Raw genomic sequence first — 13455 nt, 5'->3', positions numbered from 1 at the left:
GCCTTTTAGTGGTATCATGGGAACAATGCACGAAATTAGGACAATGGTACCATTTGAAAGCTAGAGATGATAGTAACTGTTCTGAGAAAGCATTAATGCTCTAAATTTCCGACTCCATTTGAAAAGGCTGGGGAGATTAATTGTTAAATAAGACTTATAAATGTGCCCATTGGATAAAACCTTCTTGTAGCAACCACATGGATCAGTCGGCCCAGTTTGTTTCATTTCTTCAAACAGGTCGTTGGGCCAGAACAGAATAACAAATGTCACTGAATCGGCTCATAAGAAAAGTGTGCGTAATAAAATGGGCTGAATAAAAGAAAGCAATCAAAGGCTGTGTGGTTATGGCAACCAATGCAGGTGACACACTGTTCTGTTGTCAGATGTGACCATTGAATGAAGGCTTCGCACCAGTGACGCGACTGATCACCTGATATTTCTGCAGGGCTCTCTGATCTGGCCGATGTGAATAGCCGGCTCACTTAAATAGATTATTTTTGATCCATTGTATCTATGTGTTGCAAGATATCGCACACCCGTGTTACCACATAGCATGCAAACATTTGCAGATTTCAAAACATTGTCCAAAATTGTTTTTATTTTTTTCTCGAGCGCTATACCAAGTGTCCAGACAAAAAAAAAATAATTCACAATAGATTTAGAGACTTGTTATCTAAGATTGGCTACATCTTTTACATACTTTAATAATCATACGCCACAAAATAAAACCAAAGCAGAATGAACAGCTTTGAGTAAATTGTTCTTGATTACATCTCATTTTTGTTGGATTATTTGAAGAGTGTAATTTATATTTCAAACAGGAGTTTAGCGCAGCACAAATGTGCAACACAAAACTACATAGAAAGTACAGATGGAAAGCGACTGTTTACAAATATGGCAGAATGAAATTAAGTAACAGAAGCATTAATGCACAGAAGACTGAGTACATTTGTGCATGGACAGGTGACAGTTTGCCATTCAACTTAATGGGGGGGGGTTGTAGAAAATTTGGACGAAGGGTCTGGGACACTATCAGCCACTTCTGCTGAGGTGACTCAATCCCTGCCCACCAAAGCATTTTGGTTTCCAGGCAAGGACATCAAAAAGAGCTCAGGCATACAGAAACATCACAAGAGTGATGCGCATACCCTCGCTCCTCAGAGAAGGACACTGACCAGAGCCCAGTCATTTGTCAGCAGAGTAACCCCGCTGTTCAGCAGAATGCCCTCTTATCAATTCAGCTCAAGCGGAGTGAGCTGGCATCCTCTTCTTAGCTCCCACTAAACCAAAAATGAGCACCTGTGGTTTTTCAGATACTGCTGGCCGCATTATGCAATTTGTCCTGAGAAACAACTGCCCACTAAAGGGAACAGCTGGAGTTGAAGGTTGAGGTTGTTTGGAAGCTAAGAGAAGATGGCTCGGTGGACCACATGAGAGCATTCTGCTAAACGAGCAGGGTTTAACCTCAGCAACCTGCCTGGGTGATGTCACCTCCGGAACTTTTGGTCACTTCCAGAGTGGTGAACACCTGCGAGTGGGGAACGAAGACAATGGTTTCACTTCTTCTCAAACAGATAAAAAGTTGCTTTGTGTCTTTACCTCGGCGCAAGTTGGGTGGATGCCAATGGTGGCGTCCAGCTGCTGTTTGGTGGCACCACATTTCATAGCTGCACCAAAGCCTTGAGTTACCTCTCCTGCATTGGGACCCAGGTAGTGAAAGCCAATCACTCGGTCCTACAGCAAGAAAACAATCAATTCAGGGAAATGAGTTCTGTTACAAACTTAAAGGATGTTTCCATCTATATTCACAGTCTGCACACAGAATGCCCATTTTACTGATGAAAAATTCCAAGGACAATCAGTCTTGTCAAGTTTTGATTCAATGGGAATTTAATGTATGTTGGGGAAATTAACAATCAAATAATATAAAAGTGGTATTCTCACTGCATCACTATTAAAAAGGAAACCACCGCAATAACACCACCGAGCTGAGTAAGTGACATTTCTAGAGCCAAGTCTTACATTATCCAATTTGTTGCAGATGATCTTGGCATAGCATCTGTTGTTGTCCCTGCCAGGCACAGTAAATTCCAACGGCCAAAAGAGACTGTGGAACACCTGAATTGAGTATAAGGACCAAATAAACAAAGTTAACGCTAGCAAGCAAAGGAAGTGAATGTGCCAAATGCTGCGCATGCGCCGCCTGCATTACCTCAAGGTTGTCCTCCCCGTACAGCTCAGTGGCTCTCTCTTCAGACAGACCGCAGGAGCCATATTCCAGTGGAGTGAAGACCGTGGTGGGAACGTTGATGTAGTCACACTAAAGAGCCGGTCAATCAACAGAGTGAGACATTTTCAACACTTTCAATTAACAAAAAAAAGAGCAATTTTTGACGGCTGTGTACCTTGAGTGTTGCCCCTCCATACAGACGCCGCGCCAGCAACTTCCCGGCCTGGATCGCAACAGGAGTGAGCTCCCACTTGCCCTCCAAGATGTCTCCGATGGCATAGACGTGGGGCACGTTGGTTTGCTCTTCATCATTGACGGGAATTTTCCCATTCCTTCAAGGTGGCAAGGTGAATACAATGACAAATTTAGATTTACATGCAAGATGTGTTTGTTTACATTTATTTGAACATTATTGCGATAACCTGGTCGATGTGATCATTGCGGTCGTGACGCTTGGTTATTTTCTACCAATTAACCAAAATATTGGAGTAAGTCAAGATAATGGAGTTCTGGTTCCGTGTTCTTCAATCAACGCTAAAAACCAAGACAAACTTAACCACCAAAGTTATGGTAGAATGTTTGTACGTAGAGCAGATTTATTCAACAGTAAATAGCAGCCGCTCGGTCTTGTGGCCATACTTGGCCAGCCCCAGCTTCATCAAAAGACATTGTTATGAGCGTCACAAGACTCAAGCATGACTCCAAGCTCTCTTTTAGGCTTGCCGTATGCTTTCTTAATCCCATCTGACCCCTTTGTCTCAATCAGCCAGCCATTCAAATACATATGCAGAAAATAGTCCAATGTACACAAATACAACAATATCAATTTCTTTTTTGAATGATTGGCCAAGAGTCATCCAATTCAGCCAGAAAATTGACCTTCTCTGTGTCTTTGGTCTTCCGCATAAAAGGCAGAGCATGACCTCTGCTGTTCCAACACAATGTCGACTTTCTACTCTAAAGTAAGCAGCGCCTCCCCACTACACTCGAGAGACATGTGACTGTGATAACTGCTGACTCACCACGACTCTTTAAAATGGCAACAATGCTCAAGATCAAACTTACTTGGGGTTAACTTTCACCCCTATCTTGTCCAGGCCGATCTTGTCGGTGCATGCGTCTCGACCCACCGCTATTAATACCTGAGGAACACCACAGAATGCTTGATGAGGTTGATGGCATACGTTAGTTTAAACAATCAACTATAATGAATTAAAAAGAAAAAAAATATAGAAACAGTTGGCCTAGCAAACATGTTATACTGAGCATGCATCCAATGGTTAGATGTCCAAACATAATTTTGTTCCCCATTCAGAGCAGGATTGACTTACAGTGTTGTACTCTCCCTCGATGACATCATCATCATTCTCTGTGGACTTGGCTGTTACCTTCAGCCGGCCAGGAGTGCCGGCTTCCAATTGCTCTATCTGCCAAACACCAAACAAAGGAGGAATAGTCATGAGGTTTGAAATACTAAACCCACTATTGTTAGACTGACAAGAGATACAAATACTGAAAATTAATAAATAACTCTCTCGACTTACTTTTATAGGGACATATTGCCGGATGAATTTGACACCATGTTCCTCCATATGCTCACCGGCGCGGTTTGCCATTTCCTGGTCAAAGCCGCGTAGCAGAATGGAACGCACCATGACTGTGACGTCGAGCCCGAGGCCAGCGAGGAAGCCGCCGCATTCTAACGCGACGTAAGATGCGCCGATCACCAGAGTCTTTCCGGGGCAGTACGGCAAAGAGAAGAGATCATCGCTGGGGGCAGAACAGTAAAAGCAGCGAATTGCAAAGGAGGGCTTGTCAAACTGGCCAAACAGGTCCGACTGATCGTTGACATTTTTATATGAACAATCACACTTCCCCGAGTGGTTTTCAGGGCAGCCCTCTCAAACATCTAAAACTCACATTTTCATCATTATAAACAGGTGTCGAGCAGCTTTGACAGAAGGCTTTCTTTTTTTTTCTTTTTTGGGTTGAATCATTTTGGTTTCATTTGTATTACAACAGACATTGTGTGCACCAGTTGCAACACACATTATTAGTTATGAAATGACATTTACCTCATACACAGATGCACTTCAAACAGGAAGGTAAATAGTAAATTAAATACAAGGATAATTTGTCAAATTCAACGAGGTTGTCACTTTGAGTTGATTTTAAGGTTCTTTGAATCTTTGGTATGACGAACTGTTGGACCTAAAAAAACAACAACCAAACACCGTGTGCCAAATCAACACCAAGCAAAATGTTTCCTCACCTCGTGGAGGAAATTGACAGCATTGTCATTTTGCCCTTAAGCTGCTTAACTACATGGTTGGCTTATTTTGCCACAGCGTGTGGTCCCAATAAAACACATTTTTTCGTGTATAAGGAAGAAATCTAAAATTGAGCCCTCACCTTGTGATGCAGTACTCCTTGTCTCCAGGTATGCCCAGGTAACGTGGTCGCTCACCTGTTGCCAAAACAAACTTGTCTGCTGTGTAAAATGTCTCCTTCCCTTGTTTGTTTAATGCCTGCGTAGAGAAGACGTTGGAAATCTGCTGTCAGTGGAACGATTGCACAACAGCAGTTTTGATGTCATCATGGATAACGAAAGGAGTTTTGAAACCCCTTTAGAGGCAAAGCAAAGGGGACTTTCAGTTCGAAGCAAGAGCTGGTTTAGACGCGCTTAAAATGTTTCTCAACGCGAAAGCTTTTTGGCTGGGTAACGAAGTAATATGACAAAAATTTGTTTTTGCTTTATTCCAATCAAGATACATGGCCGATAATCAAACGTTTTATTACCTTGATCTTGTGAGGTTCGACGAATTCTGCGTAGGCATTGACATAGTTGACATTCTTGTCCCTGAGCGAAACCCTGTAGCCCCAGTTTAGCGAGCCGATGTAGTCGTTAATGGCCGTCTTCATTGTCTCCCAGTTGTGTTTGACTGACCAAAGACAGCGCAGGACATTAATCATTCGTAGTAGCACGACATGAACACCAAGTGCGACCAAACATTTCCTCTTGGCCTTTATCCATTCTTATAATAAATTGCTTACCAGTTTCATCAAATTCCCAACCAAACTTGCGAGCGTCTTGCATGGCGGTACTGAGCAAGGCAGTCTGGTGCATCAGTTTCTTGGGAATGCAGCCAACATTCACGCACGTTCCACCGAGACCTGATGACCACAGGAAGATTGCTTCCACATCAAATGACATTTCAAATATGGTGTCAATTTTCAATCTTTGTCAAAGCATTCTTTTCTCTGTTGCAACATTTTAAATTCACACATTTCGGCCGCCACATATTTTAGCAGACCGTTCATACCCCAAGTAGTTCCTTTTGGTGTGGGAACAACAAAGTCCAAAACCATCACTTTTTTCCCCAAACTTGCAGCTTCCTTAAAAAGACAAAATACAATGAATGTTTTAACACGACGTTGGAGGCTGATGATGCACACTGAAATGTCACATCTGCTCACTTTGTGCCAGTAAACGTCTCACCTTTGAACAGGACAGTCCCCCAGATCCTCCTCCAATAACAACCAGGTCATAGTCATAGCTTTCACTTTGTCCATTCAGTAGCTGATGCAGACTGCCGTCTTTATGAGCCTAATAAACACAATTAAAATTTACAGACGTTATGAGCAATTTGCACACCTCTTTTCTCCAGTTTGTCATTAACAATTGTCGTTAAATATCCAGCATATTTTCTTCTCATTATCCTGCTGTGAGCTGCACCAGCTGCTTTGTCATGATGAATGCAATAATTTTAAAAGCCCTTCAATACATAACAGCGTTACCGGTTTTAAAGCTAAATGAGTCCAGCAATTAGTTGAAGTAGAGACTACTTGTAAGACAGTTGAGCAACAGCTCTCGCTCATACGTCATTTGTGGATCCTAACGTGCTTGCCAATATTGCTGAGCGCAAGGTGTCATTAAACAAAAATCCAGGTAACCATTTAGATGAATGCTGTATTGTGAAACAAGGAGAAAGTCTAGAAATAATTACCTGCATTGTCTTGTCACAGCCACCAACATGTGTTTTGTTGATAAAAACATTAGGAACACTTTTTTGTCCAGTCATCTCAAGCAGCATCTCCTGATAATTTGTTCCATCCTCTGTCAAAAAAGAGTATTGCATAACAATTCATCCGTGTTTGAGCACATAAAAAGATGAAGGCTACTACTTCCAATTTAAGATAAGAAATAAATACAGGAATGAACAGGTATGAATCTTGGGAGTAGCATGACAGATTTCCAATTTTGATTATTTTGCAGTCAGTCAGTTATCATTTTCAGTGTTTTTCCAATGATCTTATTTCATCAGTCTTGTGAACTTGCTGGCCAGCTGTTGAGCGCGCTTGGCCTCTAACACACTATGCTCGTCCCGGACGGCTTGCAGTGCTAAAGATGCTGAGTCATTGTAGGGCTCGTAAGAAGGAAATAGAGCTTACCCATGAGATCCAGCTCCACCACATTGCACTCCACTTTGAGTTCTTTGAACAAGTCCTTTACCTAGACAATTACAAATATATTCAGTATACTTGATCGCATATACCCCTAGGCTCATGATGTCATAACACACAAGTTAAATGACCGCAAAATAGATAAACCAGCATTGAATGGCGGTACAAGCTAACTCGGGATGCCAACGTTTCTATTAGAGGTTTAATTGACTCTGTACCTCACAGAAACAAAAAATGTTTTCACATACTGTACACGTTACAATTATTTTCACCCCAAGTGCGAAGTGTGGTTTAAAAAACGCATTCAAACACGAGTTTATAGTTTACAGAAACAAAAGTGTACGAGAAACTAGACGAAGCCCGTTTACTTCGCAGGATAGAAGGCAATACTCGAAACGATACGATAAAGATTCCGTTCGATAATAATAAACATACCGTTACACAATATGGACAATAACTTTTGCTGAAGACCACCACTTGGTTGGAGTCAATAAGCGATTGTATCCGATTTTTAAGTTCATTCTTCCCCGTTTCATTTTCGATGGGAGGCATTTTCGAGATTAGATATTTCTGTCCGAGCCTTCAGCAGCCGGCCGGTGTGCACCGAGGAAAAAGTAGAGGAAAAAATCGAGCTTTTTCTTGAGTTTTCTTCAAAGGACGACGCTGAAAAACAATCGGACCACTGGTCGCCTTCCCGTCTGCAAGCAGCCCAAACCGCGCCCGAATGCGACAACGGTCCTCCCACTGGTTTATAGACAGCTATATGATGCGCTCGATTTGTAGTATGTCGTCTCCCGTTTGTCAGGGTCTCTTTTTGTCCAAATGTACTCCGCCCATTCGGTCAATACTTAACACTAAACCAACCCTCCAAAAATAAAAATAAAAACGTCACCGGGTTGCCTGGTAACATGCCATAAAAGTGCCACAATAATAAAATTCCCTCTGAATTGTCGCATTAAATAAATGTTAAATATGATCTACTTGGACGAAAAACAACAACAGTTGGACAAAATTGTCCTAAAGCTAAAAGAACTGACAACAAAAGCACCCGTGAAGGCAACTAGTAGATAGTTGGTATCTGGCGCCGACTGTTGGTCAGCACATGCAATGACAAGTGACAGGTTTCGCAATTTCTGGGACTGTTAACTCTGGTGCGCGTAAAGTAAACGCAAAGTAAGTTAGTGCAATTTATCTCATTATTTTTAACACATCTAGACCTGTATCGAGAGAGGGGTTAATTATCCACGATGGAAATGAACTGTCCCGTCATTCCAACAAAACAGACCACAAAGCAAAGCGGGTTTCTACAAGAAGCATAAATATCCAATATGTATATTCCCTTTATTGTGCTTTTGTGAACTTTTCTTTTTTAATATATTAAAAAGTAACACGAGTTTTTGCTGAATATTTTTCTCACGTATATTTTGATTGTAAAGATGATAATTTCTTGCTCAGCGTCGTTTTTGCGTCACTTTGCTGAGTCAGCTCCGCTTCATCCGACGCTATCGACACGTAAGCTTTTCAGGTGAGTGGATGGATGACTGCGGGTTGAAGAAGCCAGTTTACTTTTGCAACGATAGAAAAGTATTGTTTCAACACATTGGGACATGCAGAGACGCCCAATAATGACGACACGTCGTCGGTGATGTCAAGGAATTCACTTACCATGTGTGTGTGCGTGCGCGTGCGCGTGCATACGTGCGCGTGCATATGTTGATTCATGTCATCTGCCTTGTTGCTCCACCTCCATCGCCTCCAGTTAGAAGGCAGGCACGTTGTATTTCAAGAGGAAGCATACAAGGCTGATTTCATTCCGTTGTAAAGGAGACCGCAGAGGACCATGGCTGAGAATCACAAAACGGGTCAGAACCTGCAGGCGAGTGCTGGATTTCTGGCTAAACGGGTCCAGAGGTCATTGAGTCGCGCACAAGAAAAGGTAAGTCGAATCTCGAGATGGTATTTAGCGTTGATGGGAAGCACGGTCCAGGAGAAAGGACACTTTTTTTGTTTTTCCAAGTGTAGCAAATGGAATATCTGCTGTTGCGTCTGGAATGTGCTGTGATCATTTTCTGTACTGTGTTCTGTGGTAACATTAGTTAAAAGTGTCCCGTTAATTGTCATGGCGAAACCACTTGTCGAATTTGTTTTGTCAAATCATCACAGTGTTGTTTAGTACCGCACAGCTTTCCCCCTCCAAGTCACCACTTCCTCATTGTGAACTTCCGTTGCTTTCTGAACATTCTACCATTAAAGTAAGGTTTTGGTGGATTTTGGTGCTCTGCCTTTGCAGACCCAAAAATATGTTAGTGATTCAGATTAAAGGTGAAAGTCATCATGAGCAGTGCTGGGAAACAAATACTGGTATGTATTTATTGAGATGATGCAAAGACGTAAAAGGTATTTGGGGAGTTCATGATCACCTATCATGTGACACCATTCCTAAATTAACAGCCTCTCTTAGTTATTGTCAGAAATGAACGAGCTGCTGGTTTTGCATAACAGACAATATATCCACATCATACAGTGAAATGGAACTTTATGCAAATGGATCGCAATAAAATCGATATGTTGAAAAAAAAAAGCTAAAATCTCAATATTATGTTCACACAGGTCCTTCAAAAACTGGGCAAAACCTTGGAGACCAAGGATGAACATTTTGAGGTTTGCTCGCAGAACCTCAACAAACAACAGGTACATCATAAAGTAGGCCAACATGGTTAAAGAAAGTTATTTAATGCAAAGCGTAAATAAAAGGCAACTAATTGTCTTTGAACTCTTTTTTTTTTTTGTGACATAAAGTGTTGTCATACACTGCCCCACCCTCATCTGTACATTTTGCTACTTTGTCTATGAAAAACCTTGTTAAAAAACAAAGTAACTATTCAAGAAAGCACTAAATATTGAGTTCCTTAAAGCACTTTTACTACTGCATTTTGGCAGTACTGCTTTCCAATAGGAAGGATGTTGAAGGCTAATGTGACAACTATTTTCACTTAACAAAATTCATTAAGAATTCTATTAAAGTTAACAATATTGAAGAAATACCATTTGGACTCTTTCAACCTTCTACATAGAGTTGTGTTAACGCAGTATCTTGCAACTCATGCTGTTTATTTATTTATGTATGTATGTATTTATTTATTGTCTGCACACAGGTTCATGGAAGCAGGTTGCTTAAAGATGTGAGGGCCTACTATGGTGCTGTGAAAGGCAAGTTTCCAATGCGTTCAAATATTTTCAGAGACACTTCTTCCAACAAACTGAGACTTTCATCTGAAATGGAGCTAGTGAGGAAATGGGAAGTGAATTTGGACTATTTTTGGAGCCTGCAGTCAATTTTGCAATGATGTCTGCGTCGCCTCGAAGAAAAGTAAAATCAGAGTCAGCCCTTTGTTGGGGAAACGTTTTGCTTTTTTTGTATTGTTGGCTATTAACAATATGAGCGACAGTCAGGAAGCAAGTGTTGTGTTGACCTTCTCGTTGTGGGTGTAACATTGCCATACACTTTGAAAACAATGCTACATTAATGCTCCAAGTGCCGCCGATGCAAAACTGGCAACGTGATCTAATATTCATTCCCATTTCCGCAGCTGTACACGAGACGTCGAAGCGGCTGTCCCAGACTTTGCAGGAGGTTTACGAATCAGACTGGAACGGAGCGGATGACCTTGCTGTCATCATCAAAGTATTTTCATTGTTTTGTATTTTTTTGATTAGTATTGACTCGTGCTGTTCCTTTAATATATCAATTTGTTGCAATTGGAAATGTAGCCGACACAATAATTTGGTATTCCTAATTTTCAATGAATTCTTCATGATTTAGAGTGAAGATTTACTGTGGAACGACTATGAGGAGAAAATGAATGACCAGATTGTGCGCACCGTGGAAAACTATACATACCAGTTTCCAGAGGTCAAGGTATCCTGTTTTTTTTTTTTGTCTGTGCCCGTATACAAAATGAACATTTTGGCCTTGACGCCGTTAAAATGATACAAAACGGCTTGAGCATGTGTGTTTTAGGAAAGAGTGGCGAAACGCGGTCGAAAGCTGGTGGATTACGATTCAGCGCGTCACCACCTGGAGGCGCTGCAGAGTGCCAAGAAAAAGGATGATGTTAAAATTGCCAAGGTAGTGTCAAGTAGGCATTTTGATGACAATTGCGCATCCATCATATCTTCTCTCCTGTTTTAATAGGCAGAGGAGGAGTTCAACAAATCCCAGAATGTCTTTGAAGAGATCAATAATGAGCTGAGGGAGGAGCTGCCCCTTCTCTATCAGAGGTACGATTGACCACTTAAATGTGAACGAAAACGGAATATAAATTCATCCAAGGCTTTCAGACAGTGTATTTGTTTGTCCACAGCCGCATCGGTTGCTACGTAACGGTGTTCCAAAACGTATCAAATCTGAGAGATGTCTTTTATAAAGAAATGAGTGTGGTAAGAAAAGGCACTTTTTCCTCTGTAGTTCTAAAGCGCATCAACATTGAGTCCAAAGTTGTTGTTTTTCAACACATTTTATGATTTTGGCCATATGCAGCTCAACCGTGATTTGTACAATGTGATGAAGGAGTTAGAAGATCAGCACTCTGGAAAAGCTTTCATCGTAAAGGGTCTGAGCAGCAGGTAACATATTAAATAATATGTATGACATATATATTAATAATATTAAATAAAATAAGAATATACACTACCGTTCAAAAGTTTGGGGTCACAAAATTGTTTGGGTGACCCCAAACTTTTGAACGGTAGTGTAAATATTATTATAATAAAATATTATGAATTAAATATTATAAATTATATCTTATTTGTGTAAGATTATAAAAAATCTATGAATATAAGTATACATATATATTATAAGATTTTCTACACAGAAGATTATATATATAATCTATAAATAATTATCTAAATAAATATATACACTACCGTTCAAAAGTTTGGGGTCACCCAAACAATTTTGTGACCCCAAACTTTTGAACGGTAGTGTATATTTATAATATATAAAAAGTAGTCCTCAGAGTCCCTTATGAACTATTCTTTATCTTTGCACAGCACTACAGCAAAGTCAAAGAAGAAGCGGTCCTTGGTCATCTCCAATCCGGTCCCATGTAACACAGCTTTCCCATCCGATCACGTGTCCCTCCATTCCGAAAATGGGAAAGATGATCTACCCTCCTCTCCTGAGCCGCAAAGCAACCCAGGCGAAATGAGTATAGTAGGGGATGCTGTCACCGCTACCAAAAGTGGGGTTTCCTCAGACTCGGAGGACCTAAGCTCCTGCGGTACCAATACACCCAGCAGGCAGTCGCTGTGCGTCAGCGAGCCCAGCGACCACAGCACGACAAGCGAAGGTCTCGAGGCGGTGGAGCTAGAGGCCGAGCTACCTGCTAATCAGTCGGATGACTCTGCCGTCCCGAAATCTGATATGGCCAGTGAAGAGCCAACCTTTGATAATGATGCGCCACTCATTCGTGAGCAGGAGGACGAAGCGCCAGCAAAAGCAGCCAAGACCAAAATGGCTCCGGTTCCTGCCCCTCGCGGACCTTCCCACTCTGAGAAAGAGGAGGAACACAAGAAGGAAGAAGAATCTGACGTCAAGAAGCCGGCCGGCGATAACTGCGATAGCCACAATCCTCCTGGCTTTCTTTACAAGGTAAGCGGGCATGCTTACTGATTACTATTCACCAGTCACCACTACAATTGTTTGTTTTCATAATTCCACCAGAAGAAATGTTTCAGAAATTCAGTACTCCGTTTCACCCTGTGTGACATTTCTTTTGGAGAATGGCAACATTGCTTAAGTTAACTCTGGCAATCCTGAATGTTGATTGATGTGTTTCACACCAGGGGGTGGCGCTAAAGAGCCAGGCAATGTCTGAAAGTGGCCAACTCCAGTTTGAACAAGGAGAAATAATCCTGGTGTTGGCCAACACCCAGCAGGTCTGTTTCTCGGGTTTTGTAAATTAGTTCTTCTCCCCTTCACTGTCAAAAGAAATACACTGCAAAGCTCTTTCATTGTTTTGTTTCTTAATTTCTGTCCTCCTGTGTTTAATTTATGTCTGCTGTTTGTGTGTTGCAACAGGAAGGTCTGTTGAGAGGAGTCCGGGAGGAGAGCTGGAAACTGCACAGTGATCCCGAAAATCATGCCGGGACTTTCTCAGAAGACCTCATTGGGCCCGTTTAGGCGGACTGACGCAACATTCACTCGCCTTCCTCCCATGAGGAGGTGGTGACTCACACGCGTGCGTGTACAAATGTTCCAAATTGTTTTGGGTGTGGAAGCTGCACAAACAAATTCAAGTCCTTTGTGAATACTTGCATGTTTTGATGTTGTGCAACAAAATGTTGTGAAGCCATTTGGATAACTAAAGCTAACATTTTCCTGTTTGTATTTTTATTCTCCTCATGAAACACTGTGAAACGTTTTTTTTTTAATGCAGTTCATAATATTTGCCAATAAAGATCAAATTTGAGAAGTTGCTGGCGTGTGGGTTGGGCGAGCATCTGAACAATCAAATGACATCCAGTAGAAAAGCTACATTTCAAATCCTGCCCTTACAAAGCAAAACTAAGAAGGTTCAAATCAAGAGCTGCAAGACAAGTCTAATGATCATTCGTATAAAACAAGCGAGTCATCAAAGGTATGGATGAACGTTTAGCCAGACAATATTTGTAAGCGTGTGCCCCGATACCAACTGCAAGGCTTCTGGAATCGGGACACACTGCGGGGATTAAGTTACTCCTCTGGCCGGGGAATGCTT

General features: G+C 41.5%; 2 protein-coding genes across 2 annotated transcripts; one reads left to right on the top strand and one right to left on the bottom strand.

The window, feature by feature from the left end:
* Window positions 1-562: 562 nt before the first annotated feature.
* txnrd3 (thioredoxin reductase 3) lies at window positions 563-7471 on the bottom strand. Its single transcript, XM_037251733.1, has 16 exons — window positions 7130-7471; window positions 6683-6743; window positions 6238-6347; window positions 5730-5837; window positions 5554-5626; window positions 5285-5404; window positions 5030-5172; window positions 4643-4758; window positions 3775-4000; window positions 3562-3657; window positions 3296-3372; window positions 2406-2562; window positions 2213-2320; window positions 2023-2118; window positions 1600-1734; window positions 563-1528 (listed from the first exon to the last, which is right to left on the bottom strand). The coding sequence occupies exons 1-16, from the start codon at window positions 7244-7246 to the stop codon at window positions 1466-1468; spliced, it is 1806 nt and encodes a 601-aa protein (XP_037107628.1). The 5' UTR covers window positions 7247-7471; the 3' UTR covers window positions 563-1465.
* A 967-nt stretch (window positions 7472-8438) lies between these two features.
* On the top strand, window positions 8439-13170 carry bin2b (bridging integrator 2b). The gene is made up of 12 exons (XM_037251613.1): window positions 8439-8630; window positions 9305-9385; window positions 9850-9904; window positions 10285-10379; window positions 10518-10613; window positions 10716-10823; window positions 10890-10975; window positions 11059-11134; window positions 11235-11320; window positions 11747-12347; window positions 12542-12634; window positions 12777-13170. The coding sequence occupies exons 1-12, from the start codon at window positions 8535-8537 to the stop codon at window positions 12876-12878; spliced, it is 1575 nt and encodes a 524-aa protein (XP_037107508.1). The 5' UTR covers window positions 8439-8534; the 3' UTR covers window positions 12879-13170.
* The last annotated feature ends 285 nt before the right edge of the window (window positions 13171-13455 follow it).

This window comes from Syngnathus acus, chromosome 5 (genome assembly GCF_901709675.1).
Source record: "Syngnathus acus chromosome 5, fSynAcu1.2, whole genome shotgun sequence".
Lineage (NCBI taxonomy): Eukaryota > Metazoa > Chordata > Actinopteri > Syngnathiformes > Syngnathidae > Syngnathus > Syngnathus acus.
This window is presented reverse-complemented; position numbering and strand designations above follow the sequence as displayed.